Here is an 18,024-nt window from a genome sequence, read left to right as displayed (position 1 = left end):
AACCAAGTTGCAGCCCACTTTATTTCTGCACACTTAGGGAAAAGCACATACCCAATGTGTCTCCCTCCACAATGGGTGGCTGACCTTTAAATGGGCACAAGAAAAAAATCAAGCGGAGTGCTTTGTTAGACTTGTTACATAGACAATTAATGGCTCAACATGAGCTTAAATCTGTACATGCTAGGAGATGCGCTTATAGCCACAACTACTCAATCATTCTGCCTTTCCCTACCAATCGTGGGGATTGGAAATAACCCATAGCTACCCACATAGGTTTCATTTTATTGGCCATTTTCTCCATTCAACCGTTATCAAAGCTCCACCTTGTGGTGCTACATGTGTGACTATCACTCACGTATGTGCCTACGGCGGAACATACCAACTACACTCGCAACACTTGGTTGTCAGAACCAGCCTGGTGTGCATGTATACTAGTGCTATCAAGTGTCACATTCAAGTCATTGTTCACATGTATTAGACGCCTGGACTGCGTGCTCATACACGTCCACATATTATTGCCATCATGCCCAAGTATCCACACTGGCAGTATGTCATATGCCCATCACATTAGGTGACACATCCAACACTTGTGCCTGCTCACTAAGTGTTTACCATGCCAAGGCCAAGTTCTCATTGATATTCATGTTAAACACTAAATGACGGAATTAGAGTTTCGATGTGATCTCAAGCATTTATGTGACAACTGTTAAAATTTTGTAATTACTCATCACGCTTGAGTGGCAATGAGTAATGATTTTCATATTTTTGTAATTAAGACTGGAATATCAAATCATCCATCTTTAAAATTTCCTCATATTGATTTTGTATTTTTCTTCTAGGACTTCATTTTCAAGTGGAAGTCTGTGTGCAGTAATGAAATGTTTGAGTTCTAGTAGGAGGCAACTGGTCTAACCTAGCCATGTTTTTCAAAATTTTAGCCGAGTTGATCAACTAATGACTTTTAAGAATTAAGTTTTTATGGTAAAAATGTGATTTTCAGAATTTTTTTTTTTTTTCTTTTTAAGTTCGGAGGGTTGACTCAAGACAAAGCCTAATCCTAATGATTTGGGATCAATTAAACAAATCATGTTCCTCCATTTCACTATCCAGAGTTAAGTGATTTGTAATTTAAAGTAAATTCATATCTAATTTTCACTACCTCCATCCAAGCTCTTTTGGGTCGTCTTCTTGGTTTTTTCTTTTTTTATATAAAGAATTTCAATTTGAATATTTCTTCTAATTGGGTGGTAATCATGTTCTTCCAATACAAACTTGAATCAACAAGAGCCCCAAATTCCATTTCTTGAAGCCTTGAGTTGGACCGAATCTCGACTGAACGAAAAATACATGGCCAATGAGTCAAAATGAGTTAGGAGCCATTCACTACGGGTCGAGTCAAAACAAGTTTCGACTCAGTGTTAGCGGTGTTGCTCGAAGGGGAAAAGAAATTGCAGAATTTTCAACAAAACAAAACAAACAATTAAGGGCCCAACCGGGTTCGAACCGGTGACCTCTTGATCTGCAGTCAAATGCTCTACCACTGAGCTATAGACCCGTTTTTGTTCGCTATGATCCAATTATAATTAATATAAAATAATTCACCTCTGCTCAAAAGCCCAATGTGACTCATAACGGCAAAGTGGAGATTCGGAAATAATTCGAAAAGAAAAAGCTTCTTAAAAAAAGATGACAAAAGTTGGTAAAGTTGAAAAAAAATGGGATAGATTAAAAGTATAAAAATTAATTATTTTAAGTAGAAAAAAATTAATTTTTATATATTAATATTAAAATATTAAATGAAAAAAATAATAGTTAAAAATGCTAAAAACGATTAATCATGATTTTTTGAAAATTCAAGATTTTTCCAAAAATTAAGTGATTTTTTTTTTTTTAATTTACAGATTTTTGTCACTGACCTCATATGCCCAAACCATAGATTTTTGAATCGTTTGGTAATCATTCTTCAAAAAATACTTCTGTTATAATAATTATTTTTGACATAAATAATTCTAAAAAATAGAATCAGTTCTAACATAATATTTACAAACAAACCCTAGAACCAATCTAATAGGCAAACCGGATCAATTAAGATCTTTATTGGAATGCAAATCCTCAATCTATATTCTATACTTGAAATTATTATCAATCAAAAAAAATACTTGAAGTTATTAGAATGGATCGGATCTTGGGTTTGGTCTGATGCATTATCTGCTCTATTCCTCCTTTAAGGCGGTGAGCCATTTGGTTTTTTACCCCCATGTCATCCATTTTTCTACTTTTCTTTTTTTCCCAAAAATGGAAAATTTATAAAATAAAATAAAAAGTTAAGAAACAAAAGGTTTTTCATCCTTTACAAATTTGAATTTAGGGTACCCAAGTTTTTAAAACTGATAACATGTCTCCCTTGACGTTAATCTTAATCTTAAAGATTAATGTAAAATACATGCCCTAATCTTCAACCTGTATCGCCAAAAAACAAACCTATGATTTTTTCCTTTTTTTAATTATTAAAACAAAAATCATCATCTACAAACACTTCGACCTTTATTATAAATTCTTGTAACCTATGCTATTCAATCTTTCTTTAATCATCTTTTTAACCTCGCTATTTTGTTGAAAATTTTAAATTTTTCTACCCAAAATTCTATTATTTTCTAATTCTTAAAAAATCTTATCTTACCTTGAAGTTTGAAGGATGAAGATGTGTGACAAAATTTTACCTAGGTTGAAGAAGACTAGTTTTAAGGTTGAAGACAAGAGCCTTCATGTTCTGGTATTTTTTAGGTGTCGTGATTCTCTGATGCCCCCTTTGACACACACACACCCCATACACTCCCTGGCGTGGCATGTACTAGAACCATAGATTTTCCCCTCAAGATATACAACTATACATCCCCATAAATATGTGCAATTGTGTATCTCGAAGAAAGAATCTATGGTTATGGCACATACCACGTCAGAAAATCATTAGTCTTTTTTTTTTTTTTTTTATAGATATCCCCATGTTTTCAAACAAATGACATTCTCCACTGGACCTAGGGCTATTCTGGATTACTAATAAAAGAAAATGACTTAAATGCCCTCATCTTCAACCCTTGGCCCTTGATTCTTCACTCAAAACCTGTCATCTGGGGTTTAGTTTTTTACCTTGATTTATGACTATGGTTTTAAAACTTGATTTCACGTCTTTTCTCGTCCATGCCAGATGCCGTGTTGTCTCGGACGATTTTTCTGATACATTTGAGACATCTCCTTCAAAAAAATGAAAAATGAACGTGGGATTTTATATCTCATTCGAAAAATCGACTTGTCCATCAGTTTCATGCTTGATATCTAGATGACTCGGGCAATGAGTCTCGATCTCGGAAGAGTTTTGAAACCATGTTTACGGCCTTAAAATTCTATTTCCTTCAACCTTCAAATCTCAAGAGCAAGATAGGATTTTCAGGAAGTCAATCACAATGGATTATTCCCACAAATCCATCATCTGGGGTATAGTTCTGGCAGAATGATGCAACAAGCAAACACATGCAGAATGTGCAATCTTCTAAGAAATACATAAGTTCGACGCATATTCCTATAAACAACGAAAAATAAACAGAAATTATCACTTAATCTAGCATCACAAATATAAACTGAAACCTGAAGGGGTATCTCAAACTTGTTGGACCTTTCAATGATTGGGAGTTGGAGAGGTAGGTGACATTTACTGAGAGTGTAGAGGCATCGTCGATTGATCTTAACACGGAGGATAGAAGGGTTTGGGATGGATCAAAGGATGGTAATTTCATTGTTCAGGCTCTATACTTAATAGGGGATCAAGAATCGAGTTTCCCTTGTGCCACAGTTTGAAAGACGATTGTCCCTTCAAAGGTCTTGGTGTTTATGTGGCTTGCTATACTTTGAAGATTACTGACCATCAACATGTTAAGAAAGAAAGGGTTCTACTTAACAAACTTTTGTTGCCTTTGTGAAGTGGATGTAGAGTCTGCAAATCATTTGCTTTTTCATTATAGCTACGTTTGCAAAGTTTGGAACCATTTTCTTCATCTATTTGTGCTGTTGGGGTGTTTGCCAAACGTGGTGAAGGATTTGGTGGGGAGTTGACTTTTTTGGGGGGAAAAATGGACTCTTTGAGATTTAATTCCTTTCGCAATGTGTCAATTTGGAATGAGAGAAATTGAAGGTTGTTCAAGAACAAAGAAAGGAGGTGTAAGATTTGGTGTTGGAGGTGGTATTAGCATTGCTATTTTTTGGATGCAAAAGGTTTAAAGAGTTTAGGGGTATTTTCTTCGAAGACTTCGTAGTTGGATGGGATAGGATTTGTAATTTAGAGATGGGGGTAATCTTTTTCTTTTTTTGGCGGGTGCTCGCCTTTTGTTAGGTATGTATGTCTTTCTTTCAGCTGGTCCCCTCAACCACTGTTTTTTATCAATGAAATTATCTTTACCTATTAAAAAAAACATACATTCAAATCTGATGTCTCTGTCCCCCTCACCTCCCATTGTCTATACAAGATAATTACATTAGCACCCCCACTAAAATGACTACTTACAATATTCTGTTCAAATAAGCTCTAACAACAGTGTAATCCCATACCTGAAATCTTTGTGGTAATGGATGCTTGTAATAAGAACATAAAACTTTGCTTGGAGACAAACCTTTGTCCTTTGACGAAATCTTCAGATGTTGGAACATTTATAAGGCATACTGCAACGGAAATATATGTGAAGAAACATACATGCCTTCAACCGACGGTCAAAGCCCAAGACACCAATATGTTACCTGTGCGAAAACCAGTAATATTGAGACGACAACCAAAAGGGCCACACCCCAGAAAATGCTCCGGCTTTGGTAGGGAAGAACATAGAAAGAACCTCAAGAGCAGAACAATCTAGAAAACAAGTAGCCGTGACAACCCTGCACTGTGTCAAGCAACGGAGCTGTTTGGCATGCTTCCTCAATGGGACGATCCATCCATTTCTTCACAATTTCTTCAGCAACGTGAGCAATCTGATGCTGCAACACAGATGCACCCATGGGGCCAACCAAATTCAACCTTGTTGCAGCAGAAATAACATCTCTCATTGTTATAAACATGTAAGCCCTCTGAGAAGACCCGCTATCAAACCCAAGAAGACCCCAAATAAGCCCAAAGACGGGTGCATGATGGAAAGAAACATTTCCAGAACCCAATAAGGTATCTCTCATTATTTTGAGAGATGGAATTTCTACAAACACAGATGCAGCTATCCTCAAAAGTGCTGAGCCTTGGGAGATGGATGCCTTTCTACTTATTTCATTTGTTAATGTTGCTTCCAATGTTCTATCAAGTTTGGACCATGTATCCATGTTGGGAGAATTGGTTGCAGTGTACACAAAAGGAAGAAGTAGGCTCCCTGTATTCTCCAAGATATGGATCACATAGGTTTTAAGATCTTCGGGCCCTGAGACAATACGAGCTTGCATGGCGGCCTCGAGACCAAAAGAATGAGCAAAACCGCCTGTCGGAAGAATGGAATCAAGAAGCTGCCATTGGCTCCATTGTAGAAGAAACTCCGGAGATGCAATACTCTCATTCTTTTCGTCTGTTTCCATCTTGCACTCCATTGGAAGAACTCAATTACTCCAGCACTGATAAATACTGATGCATAAACCAAGTTTTCTTTTGATCAGTAAAGATAAATTCATTAATAAGAGAACTGAAAAGGGGTGTTGAGGGGACCAACCGAAGAAAACAAAGAGACCAACAAAAAGACGAAAAGAACGAAAAGAAAAGGACCCCCAAACAAAGCCAAGTTTGATAACAGAAAAAAGTAGCTTAGATAAAATTTTCAATATTTGAACTAAGATAAAATCGTTTGTGTAATCTAAGGCAATGGCTTGGTAGATCAGAAGGCTAGTCTATCATAGGAAAAATAAATAAAGGGAGAGCAGGAGGGAGGGAGGAAAAAATTGGTTCTCTTGGCCCTCACTTCATTATGTATAATGTCATGTAAAATAAGCTTACAATCCAAGATATAATCAGTCATAAGATAGGGGCCAAACCCCAAAATAAAAGGGAAATGGAAAACACCCATATGTCCTTATGCTTTCCTTCATCTATGAATGGCGTACATTTGAGTGGAAACAAAACCCCAGGTCTGAATGGCTAACCTTTAGATAAATCTTGTTGGGAAACCATTAAAGTTGTTTTCATGGAAATAGAGAAGGAATCCAAGAGAAGGTTTATTAGAATTATGGATTGTGGTTCCAATTGTGTTTTTATAACTATGATTCCTAAGAAGGAAGGTACATCAAGGATTCTAAACCTATCAGTAGGTTCAGAGTGCTCATTACATTTGTTTAGTAAGGTACATGCAAACACATTGAAACACCATTCCAAAGGTAATGGATGGTGTCTTAATTGCTAATGAATTAAATTGATTCAAATGTAAGGTTAGGACTCAGGACATCAAAGCTCCTATTAAAATTAGGTATGTGAAAAGCATGAAATTAAGTGAACTACAATTTCCTATATTACATAATCATGATGAGAAGGTGTGGGTCCAAATGGCATAAGTGGATCAGAACTTGCAATTCATCAGTCTCATTGTCTGTTTTACTTAATATGTTTCAAGCTAGTTTCTTTGTCTGTGTTTTTATTCTCATGGTGGTATAGGCCTTTAGTGCCCGTCTGGGAGTGCATTTGAAAGGCATTTTCACGCTTTTGACGCTCAAAAGTGCTTTTTGGGTACAAATTATCCTCATTAAAAACTTAAGCAGCACTTCCCGTGTCTATGGGAAGCGAAAAACAGCTAGAAGTGAGAAGTGACTCAGACCCGCTTTCCATTTCCAATGCTTGCAGGAATTTGATAAAACCTAAAAGTTACATTTTTTTTTTTTTTTTTTTTCACGACAACAGCCTTATTTATTTAGTTTGACCAAAACCCCCAAAAATGCATAAGATATTAATTTTTCCTTTTTTTAAATTGATAAACAATTTCATTGAAGATTTCAGGGGAAAAAAAAGAACAAACAAGGAATCTCAAGAGGAGGTTGAGGAGACCTAAAAGGAAAAAATGAATATGCTTTGCATATTCATTTTTGTGGAGGGACACACAAGAAAGCATATTCATTTTTGTGGACGGACACACAAGATGAGTTCTAGTACCAAGTGATAAAATGAATATGTTTTGCAATTCTAAAAGCTTTGGGAGTTCCAGTTTAGACAATTCAGAGAAACAAATAGAGTTCTTGTAAGAAAATGGCCATAGCTATGAGTAAGGGTGAGACAAATGTTTTTTCACCTCCCCCTCCTTTGTAAATAGTGCTGGTTTGCCCCTTATTTCTAATCAAAATTACTCATAAAAAAATATGGCAAATGCATAGTACAAGAAAGTACACACAATTATCCTTTGTTCAGTAATCGTAGCACCCAAGGTATGGTGGGTAATCTACACTGATATGAAGGCATTCAGCATATACAGCTCTCCAAAGAAAGACACTTTTTTTTATAAGGAAAGCATTTCATATGAAGGATTCAGAAGAAGTTACGTGTTTTTATGGCTAATAAATCTCCAAAACATATCGGGTATACTTGGTAGACCAACGAAAACATATGAGGAACACATCCAAGACACTCATCCTATAGATGATATGATTGTGGCTACTACACCACTTGACGTAAATGCCAAATAAGCTAAAAATTATGCAAAACCCCTTCATGATCCAACCATTGGAAGTTATTTTAATTTAACCACGACTCTTCCGGACATTGCCCATGATGTTCGCATCCTCGGATGGTTTGTGTTGGGTCCACTAAAATCTCACCTCAAACCAAATAACCAAATTAACAAAAAAAACAAAAAAAATTGAAAGGATCAATGGGATGTTTTCTTTCCTATAGTTCTACTTCATTGCTAAATTTGGTAGCTTAGGTCAACACAAACTAATTTAAATGCCATGACACTAGAAGCTCTATCACAAGATTTTTTATGTTTCTCGGAACTTATCTTATCCCATGAAAATCTAAGAGACAAAGTCTAGTGCCCAAGTTGACTATCGAAGCTGAACATTCTCATGTAGTGAAATAAATTGGATAAAAGGTCTAACATTTGGTATTGATTCCATTTTCACATCCAGTGCCATTATACATAGATAAAGAGTGTATCAAGACAATCCATGAGTGCAATAATAACATAAAAGTTAATTGTCATTTTCAATTGCGAGAAGTAAAATATGTCAAAATTTTACATCTATCAGTCTCACCGAAGTAGTTGCTAGTTGATTTGTTCACAGAAGCTAATACAGAGTCAATATATGGTTAGGAGATAAAATAAGATGGTTAGAAGATACTTAATGACACGATTAAATTTTATTTAGATAATAAATATTTAAACATGAAACCCTTTCCTTACTAACATAATAAGATTTTGAGCCTTACTAAGGGTCGTTTTGCTCAAATGGATTACCACATCAGAAATCCAACACCAAAGCCGTCTAAGTTTCATCGAAAAACTCAGATCCAAAAAAAAAAAAATCTTTTGAACTTGATCCATGATTTTAAAAACGGACGGCTACCGAACTTCCATATAACTCCCAAACTTAAAAATGAAATTCGACAGAAAAAAATAATTTTTTTTTCAAACCATGGTATAAGATATATGTCATAGTAAATAGCATATCTACCATTGAGTATGGGACATGTTATAGTAATGTGATATATATGTATATGAGATTGGGTTGCACAAACCGAATGCCCACCTATGTATATGGATCGCACATCCACATGGAATCCAAAAACATGACCGGATACTTTTAAAAACTCTCTAAAAAAAAACATTTTTTCACCGTTAACCACGCATTTTAAATTTGGGAGTTAAGTAGCCATCCATTTTCAAAGACTTTAACCGGGCAAAAAAATGTTCTTTTTTTTTTAAACCTCATCCAAGTTCTAAACAATGAACCCTGGAAACCCAATTGTAGATAGAATCAAAATCAACATGGTGATCATTATCACAAAAATTCAGTCCACTCTAATAGAATAATAGTAATAACTATATAATATTACTGACTTCAATCAAAGATTTAAATAAAAAATCAAGATTTTAATACAAATCACCTTTTAAAGAAGTTGAGTATGTCAAAATGGATTTAAATTTAGTGATAATTGTTCACAAAGGTGGGAATTGTTTGATTATCTTTCTCCAAATAAGAACCTAAACATAATCTACTTGAATTATGGACAGCTATTAGAAATCTTAGTGAAACAACACTAGATTCGTTATCTCTCTCTCTCTCTCTCGTCAAAATGAAGCAGATTACACAATTTTCCAGACATTTGAAAGCCTAGAAGAAATCTTTGAATTAAAATCGAAGCTCAAACGTACATAATAAGCATCAGATAGTTTTTACAAGAGGTGGAAAGAAAAAAATGGAAACCCTAGATTTCATTGAAGATTTCACTAAGAACAAGGAAACATTACCTGTTAGTTTCAATATCAAAGCTTGCAGAGAGAGAGATTCAGCTCCATCTGACAGTCATGTGGTTCGTAATATAATGAGAACTGCTATTAACACACCAATTCTTATTCAGAACACACCAATCTATGTGCAAGCACTCCTATTGACCGTGAGTCTATGTTGCTTTTTCTTAATGACTTAAATTTTAACAGTAGAAATTTTGATCTAATAATTTAAGAATTTGAAGAACATTTGGAAAAAATCAAAATCAAAATTTCACAGTTGAAAAAACAATGTTGAATTACAATTAAGGGGGCAAACCTAATATCACCAATTTAATAGGGGGTATTTCTAAAATACCCAAAATTATTTAATTCGAGAGGATTGGTGTGTCGTAGATCTTCAACAGTCTAGCTCCACCTGCTGGAGATGTCGTCAGTTAAATCATTTACTAGAGTTCAAGGCACGAGAATCCTCTTTGGGGTTAAGGAGGTAAAAGAACAAAATAATAAAGTTGGAAAGGGTTTATTAAAAATCTTTTGAATTAATCAATAGTGGTAAAAGAGCAAAGATATTTAGTAAAGTTAGACGGGTATTATTTTTATTGTAAAGTAGTAAAAGAGGAACGATAGTATCATTGAAAATGTGGGGGACGACAAGAAATAGAATAAAGATGAAGGGTTGAAGAGGGAAGAAAATAAAGTGTGGGCCCCACTCTACTATAGTTGGAGTGGGACCCGCCTTCGTATTTTATTATGTAAATTACGGTTTTTTGTGGACATGGGCATCCTCTTTTGGGTTTAGGAGGTGAAATAGGGAAAATAATAAATTTAAAAAGAATGTTACTGGAAAATGGAAGAAAAAGGAAAAACAATATAAAATTTCTAAGTGTGTTTCTAGAAATGGGTATAAGAGAAAAAATAATAAAATTAAGAGTATTCTTGATAAGGAGAACAAGAGAGAAGGCAAAGAAGGTTAGACAACCTCCCTCGAGATACATTGTTTGCGGGTTATAAATATTGAGACAAAGGAATGAGGTCCACCGTTGTGTTTTACTATATAGATATTGCAGAGATGATTTTTATGATTACCTCGAGATCTTCCTTCTCCTGATCGAATGAACTGCAATTCCTTGAGATCGTCCATGTTCCCTATTCCACAGAGCCTCCTATGCCTAAGTTAGTTCTAATGAAATATTGACAAAGTTTCAATGTAGAAAATTTACATACCTTAAATATGGGGATCCTCCTCTATTTATAGAGTAAGAGTTTTTGTTTTGCACGTTTTCAACCTTATCTCTTTCTATTTTGGAATAAGAATCGTGTGGAATTTTCTTTCTATGAGTCCCTTCTAATTCAGTCACCCAAATCTCGAAATCCCAAGGATTAGAGCTCTTTCCTCTTATGAAATATCGTTCCCCTCGACCTTTATATGAGCCTCACTCTCTTGGTAAACTACTGAGCGACTGCTTTCATGCTGTTGGAAGAATGCTCCCCCAGTGAACATTACTATTCCTTAATGACACATGGTGTTATCTCATAGTGAGGAAAATTTACCCTTCTAGAATGCCCCCTCTCAAAAGGTCAGGAGTATCCCGGCCTTTGGAGAACTTATACTATTTTATCTCCGAGCTAACAATTCTTGACCTTGAATCTTTGAAACGACACGAGTTAAGTTGATTGCACATTCCCAATGCATGCATTTAATAGCCGTTCCACGTGTCCTTTCCTGACTGATTTGCAATCCTAAGCCGTCACCTCATTATGAAAGCGTGTTTAATGTCGTTGTTTGACCTTCTGGACGGTTAATTTCCTCCACGTAGTGCTTCCTTATTGGCTCGGCACGGGTGTGTAGTGTTCGGTTGTCTTATTTCTGGGGTGCAATGATGGCAGGGACAGCCCATCATGTGCCCCTCATTCTTGGTGATCCAGACCATTGGATGGATTGTGCATCTCGATGAATTTTTCCTTATAAAAACCTTACTTTTCTACTTCATTTCTCTTATTCCCATTTCTCTTGTCGAAATTCTGCCATTTTCTTTCCTCAAAGACACTCTACCTTCTCTATCGAGTTTTCCGGCCAAGCCTTCATTTACTCCTTTCCTTGTTTTTCTTCGTCCTAGGTATTTCTTATCCTTGCCTTCTATTTTCATTTTTTCCTTTTCTTTTGATCTAGTTTTCCTTATTTGAGGTCCTTGTGTTCTGTTTCTCTATCTTCCATTTTCACTTTAGCCTTCTTTTTTTATTCTTATTTTAATCATTTCAAAACCCTAAAACCATGGGTAAAAAGTCCTATGTCCCTATGAGACCCTCAATGGAGGACCTTCGACCTGTATTATCCATTTCCAGAGTTTGTGACCACTAAGTGGTGTGAAGAGCCTAGCCCTAAGGAAGCCTAGGAAAATGATGCCACAATGGTGTTCTGGGGTCAGTTCCAGCTTGCCTTAGGATCCTTTTGTCTCCCTTAACCCATGAGGTCTTAAATTACTATCACAAGGCCCTAGGTCAGATGATAAATAATTTTTATTGCCTGATCTTCATAATGGAGCTGATGATTTCTCGGTTCCCCATGGATCAAAGACTTGGGGAAACTCTACTCTAGCTCCTCGAAACTGATAAGGAGTGGTTCATTTGCCCCATTCGGCTAACAGGTTCTTGGGAGTATGCTAAGGGGCAATCTTCCGCATCCCTTAAGCATCACTAATTTAATTGGATCGGTAAGCCTTCCCCCTCCCATTTTTACTTATCCAACCTTTTTTTTGTGTGTATTTAAATTCTAATTATTAGATTCTGACTTTGTTTTGTTTTTGTTGGATTTGTAGCTGTGAGGACAAGACCCCTCCTTCTACTCCCGTTCTTGAAGACATTTTAAAGAACCGGGAGCTCGAGAAGTACCTTACTTCTCTTTCCCTTGATCTTCCCCTCACTACCACTTCACGTCTAGGGGAGCGCCCTTCCCGTCCTTCTCAAACCATCATTCATTCTTCCATCAATATCGGAACCTCATAAGCGTTGGCTTATGTACAAGAGGGTGGACTTAATGGTCAATTACCTTGATTGTGTCTCAACAAACTTAGGATAAAAAACAATTGTCATTTGATGGGGATCAAGAGTCAAGATTGGGAGAATTATGAATTTACCAGAAATACAAGGTTGAAAGATTAAGACATGCTTAATGGATTAGCGAAATTGGAAAATACTTGTTTTATATTGGAAAAAAAGCAATTAAGAGAGGTTTAAGATGTAATTTCCCTAAACAAATATAGAGCACTCATTTTAAGTATAATTGCCTATCTGACTAGATCCTACTTAAGCGAAGGCCAATTTATGAGGGACCTTAGGTTAACGGGGTTTAAGGCAAATTTTACACAGACCTTAGGTAACCAATGACCAACGTAAATTTAAGCCTGATTGTTAGTCAGTGAAGGGCAAACTTAAATTAATTTTTGAAAATTGTATTCTCTTTGGAGATGGGCCCTACTTGATAAAATTGGGTCGCACTCTCATTTACTAAATTCTTATGAGCTCTTGGGTTAGGTTCAGGAAAATTGGGGTGTCTACAGAGGTTTGGCCGATCCCAATTAGTCCAATATTTTGAGTGGTCTTAATTTTAAAGTTGTATATTGTATTTTGAATGTAAAGTTGTATTCTAGTGGTGACTTAAGTAGTCACGATTCATATTTTCATGATCATGTAAAGTTGTATTATGGAGTGTCACCCATATCTCTTCCTAAGAGAGCATCTAGATTAGATGGTTGCAAACATCCAATTAGGTTATCTTTTGACCAAGCTATTCACCTTAGTGGACCCCAACAAATGGTTGGCCATGGTCTTCACGAAAATTGAATCGGAGACATTAAGGATGAAGCCATTAGGGAGACAACACGGAGAAGTAGCTTTCTTTGTTTCATGAGACTATGCCTATGAAACATTTCCACCCGTAACGAGAATGACTAGACTTAGTAACCCTGTGCGAGATTTCTCTCATTAACACAAAAATTGAAGATACAATCCTTTAATGCAAATTAAATTAACAAACAATGTGCTACAAGTCTTCAATTTTATTGAGCTTACACCTGTACCATTGCACTAATCATCAGCTTCCAACAATATTATTATTTGGCAAATAAGCCCACATTGTGGGTTCAGGAGGTCCATAAATTAAAGCATTTGAGAATTGGGCATCTTTATGGTGACTAGTTATATTATTTTGATATGTTGCTACTTGAGTAACTTCACACAATTCTCTTGGTATATCAATCTTGTTAGAATAATTCTAAAAAATAAGATGAATTATAATAATAGTAACGGTAGTAGTGGTATCAACTATTGGGCAATAATTAGTTGCATCAACTACTAAGTAGGAATAAGAGAAGAAGAAACAACAACATAAGCGTTGAGTAGGAGTAAGAGAAGAAGAAGAAACACCAACATCAGGAGCTACTAATCATGAGCATGAAAAGAAGTAGCAAGAGGTTGGCTCACTGAGAAGGCTGAACCTTATTGGGATGAAAATAACAAAGGATCGACTCTTCAAGGAAGTCGAACCTCTTTCGGGTGAAAATAACAGAGGGTTGGCTCCTTGAAGAGATCGAACTACCTTATGGTACAACGAGTGAAGGGGTCAACTCCCAAACTGGTTGAGCTACCTTGTGGTACAACTAGTGAAGGGGCCAACTCCCAAGAAGGCCGAACCACCTTATGGTATAATGAGTGAAGGGGTCAACTCCTAAGGAGGCCAAACTACCTTGTAGATAAGAGGAAGAAGGGGTTAGCTCCTATGGAGGTCGAACTACCTTGTGGTTGAAAGATTGAGGGGGTTGACTCTTATGAAGGCCGAACCATCTTATGGTTGAAAGGTTGAAGGGGTTGGCTCCTTTAGAGGCCGAACCTCCTTGTGTTATGATTATAATGAGTCAGATCCCTTTTAGTAGCACCGATTGGGGAATGGGTCAAACTCGTGGTATGTTTGAACCTCTTGGATAATTGGGTTTGGATCGGTTTGAATTGGATCCGATTGCCTTGATTTGACAACTTTATTAATCCTAAGGAATGTGATTTTTTTGGTTCCTACAGATTTGTCACAATCAAACAGATGAAGAGTTTTATCAGGGATGCTGTTCTTATTACTGTCCCACGAATGCCTCCCATAAATATATACTAAAAATGGAGATAATAGATAATTTAATACCTTAGAAATCTATTTGTGAATAGGACCTCTATTAATTAACTTCGATAATCAACAACATATGATAGATAGCATATGTTGACGTTCACAAATTAATGGTTCACGTCATTAAATAAATTCAAAAGACATTAATTTTTTATTTTTATTTTTTTTTTCTTTCAGGATTGGCTTCATATAATTCCTTTGTATATGCTAATCACTATTGATATTTTTGTATAATTTACGAAATAAAACAAATGCAAGTGGTACTTAAGAAATAATAATTTCTTTTCGTTAATGTCATTAATTATCTACGATTCCACAATAATCAGACTTAGTTAATAAGTTCGAGAAATAATTTATTTTCCAAAGAGCTTAGGTAATTATCAACACGTCATTTTTTCAAACAAAACTTCTTCACGAAATATAAATAAAACCCATATATCATCAATAATCCTCATTTTCGTCAAATTAATCTTCATCGGCATCGTGATCTGCATTTATACTTCCCATCACAATACAATTAGCATCATTTCCATATCGTGTGGCTCACATTGATTGGAATCAAATTAGCATAAGATGCTACTTCTATACATTAGCATATCTAACTACAAAAACTCAGTAGGAGCAAATTAAAATGCATCAGCGAAAAATAGAAAAAATAAAAATAAAAATAAAAATGAAAATCTTACAATCTACGAGGAATAAAGCTTAAAATTACATAGTGGAGACAGGTTTCTATCATTTTTTGCAAAACTAGATTGTTCTCTCCCTTTCTCTCTCTCAATTAGGTTTTCTTCTCCTCTTATTTGGAAATCTCGAACTCTTCACAGAAGCGAAGCTAAGAATGAGAGCTACTTCTCTCTGTAAGATCACTTGTCTTTCTTTTCTGCCAGTGGTTTGAGATCAAAATTATGTGATTCGTCCTTGAATCATTCTTTTGTTTAGTTTTCTGATGTGTTTTTAATCTTGTTTTGGTTTTGTTGACGAGCATTTAGATCGTTTTGATTTACCAAAATAAATCCATCGATTATGGTTCAAGTTTTACGATTGAAATCGTACGTTGAAGCCTTGCATTTGCATGTTAATTGTTTCAATTCGATGTTAGATTCAAGGTTGATAGATTGAAATCTGAGTTGGATGTGAAAAATAAAAATAGTAGATTATAAAAAAAATTAGTAATCTCTAATTTGCAATGGTTGAGCACGTCTATTCATTTTTGATGGCTTAGATTATGTCACTTGCTTGATAAGATGATGAATGATACTAACACGGATGGTCACTTGTTCTTCTTTCGATGGGTTTCTAACCTGCATTTTATTTTTGAAGAATCATGTCAACTATTTGAAGATTTCATGGCTACATCAGCTAATATGATTTTAGGATTGAATTTTTTTCTGGTAAGGGGTGATATTTGAATAGATTGATACAGACGGCATTGTTATTTATGTACAAGAAAATTTTGCTCACTTGGTTAAATTACAATTTACATGTAAATGTGACCAAAATGCAAATGATTTTGTTGGTGTTTATATCGTATTGAGGATGCATTTTTTCACAATAGTTAGGGAGATTTAAATAAACTATTGTATTTAGAGCACCAAAAACATTTCTTTGCCTGCATTTTCGTGAAATTGTAGACCATGGGCAGGGGCGGAGCCAGGATTTTATTGTAGTGGGGGCAAACTATAATTAATGGTACAGTTGAAATGCTTGAATATGAATAGGTTTTGGGGAGAAATTCAAAGATTTTTGGTTGGAAGTTGAAGAAAAGGCTATTTAGGTATTTTCCAATTAGTCCATAAGAGAAGGCCCAATCAAGAGACAATGTCATCTTCAAAAACTGTAAGGGGGCTGGGGGAAAAATTGGAGGAAGGTGATGGGGTGGGGGCAAATAAGGAGGGAGATGAGTGAGTGGGGGCAAATGAGGCATGTATTTAGTTGAAAATACAGGACCGTCTCAAAGTTCTTTGCACCCACAAGCTCCTTACTAACTCTGCCCCTGCCGATGGGACAAACAAGATTCTCTTTCTCTAGATTATAAGTGCCAAAAACCTTGAAGCCATTTGGATGCAGGAACCTCATACTACGACAGTCTTGAGTATACATAATAAAAAAAGAAGAGACAAAATCAAGATATTTTTAGATTTATGATTGGTTTTAGATAAGGATTTTTATTTATTTATTTATTTTTTATAATTAGACAAGGATTTATTGTTATCACATAAGTTAGAAGTAATTGAATTATAGTAGGATATTTCATTTGTTAGTTCGATAACAATTAAAAATCTAGGTTAGAGAGTATTAAGTAAAAATGTTATCTTTGTTTTTCTTCATAGAGGTGATGGTGAGAATTAGTTTAGGTAGGGTGTGGTTCTTTGTTTGGAAAAAGGAGTGATTCTTTCGTCGTAGTGTGTTGATTCCGTCAACCATTTCATCTGTTTTAGAATTCTTGTTCTATATCAAGTTGGCATCAAAATGGAAATCGTTACACCCATCTGAAATCTTTTCCTCTTTTTATATAAACTGACGTCATTCTCCTGCTTGTATAAATTAACTTTACATGTGATTATCTTCTTCCATTAGTTGGTGGAATTTTGTTTTTGTTTTGATGGCAAACGTCTTCTTTGTTCACACATAACCTCTTTTTTTTCTTGGGTCCATGGTATTAAATTTTGATATTTCCATGAAATATACCGAAATCTTTCCATTTCCACAAGGTCCTAGAATGAAATTTAACCCATAATTTCTTTTCGTAATTATTTTGGTGGAAATCACTATTCGTTTTGTGAAATATTTTGGTAAACAGTGAATGTTGACTGAAATTATCAAATTTTATGTATAAAAAATGCAAGTTTCTGGTGGAAATATTTCAATCAAGAGTGTTTCTACTAAAATTATTGATAAAATTAACAATACCCATAAATTTCTTGCGGGAAGGAGTTGTAAATTGCACATAATAATAGTTATTAATAAAAAAATTATACATATTATTCAATTGGTCGTATAAATGAATTAGGATTAATTTGGTAATATCATCTAGTTGGGTCTGGCTCAATCAAAATTACAAAATTGTGTTGTCCTTGTGCATTATCCCTAAAGTGAGATTGATGGCGATATTGTCTTCTCTGCTACACCTTTATTTGACATTAGATACATTTTAAAAGGCTTTAGTTTTTGACACCTTGTATGCCCATTGATTTTTTTTTATTATTTTGATGTTTTTTTTCCAGGTTGACGCCGTGACTGGTGGACCATTGCTCTTATTGTGGCAGAGATAGTCTGTTCACCAGCTTCATGGACTTTCTCTCTTGAGTTCTGATTTGTATTATGAGGGTATCTTGTAACATGGAACAATTTCAGATTGAAATATACTGTGCTGTACATTTGTAAATTAATCCAACGTTTCCAGTG

The 18,024-nt window shown here is 35.3% G+C and overlaps 2 protein-coding genes and 1 non-coding gene across 8 annotated transcripts in view; 1 reads left to right on the top strand and 2 right to left on the bottom strand.

Annotated features, from left to right (window-relative positions):
• Nucleotides 1–1,483: 1,483 nt before the first annotated feature.
• Nucleotides 1,484–1,555, bottom strand: TRNAC-GCA (transfer RNA cysteine (anticodon GCA)). The gene has a single exon. It is a non-coding gene; the product is annotated as a tRNA-Cys (tRNA).
• Nucleotides 1,556–4,421: 2,866 nt separating this feature from the next.
• UREF (urease accessory protein F) lies at nucleotides 4,422–9,621 on the bottom strand. The gene is made up of 2 exons (XM_086446341.1): nucleotides 9,468–9,621; nucleotides 4,422–5,644 (listed from the first exon to the last, which is right to left on the bottom strand). Exon 2 carries the CDS (start codon nucleotides 5,608–5,610, stop codon nucleotides 4,879–4,881), a length of 732 nt encoding a protein of 243 aa, XP_086302467.1. The 5' UTR covers nucleotides 5,611–5,644; nucleotides 9,468–9,621; the 3' UTR covers nucleotides 4,422–4,878.
• Nucleotides 9,622–15,298: 5,677 nt separating this feature from the next.
• Nucleotides 15,299–18,024, top strand: part of LOC147400595 (uncharacterized) — a 62,939-nt gene continuing 60,213 nt past the window's right edge. For 2 of the 6 annotated variants that reach the window (XM_086446338.1, XM_086446334.1), the window contains exons 1-2: nucleotides 15,299–15,476; nucleotides 17,844–18,024. The gene's annotated coding sequence lies outside the window, so the exon portion shown is untranslated. The remainder of the gene's footprint in view (nucleotides 15,477–17,843) is intronic. The other 4 variants (XM_086446339.1, XM_086446337.1, XM_086446336.1 and 1 more) reach the window with 3 other exon arrangements.

The sequence above is a fragment of the Akebia trifoliata genome, chromosome 6 (assembly GCF_017979445.1).
Source record: "Akebia trifoliata isolate Shusen 1 chromosome 6, ASM1797944v1, whole genome shotgun sequence".
NCBI classification, from domain to species: Eukaryota; Viridiplantae; Streptophyta; class Magnoliopsida; order Ranunculales; family Lardizabalaceae; genus Akebia; species Akebia trifoliata.
The sequence above is the reverse complement of the archived record's forward strand: the minus strand, read 5'-3'. Positions and strand labels throughout refer to the sequence as shown.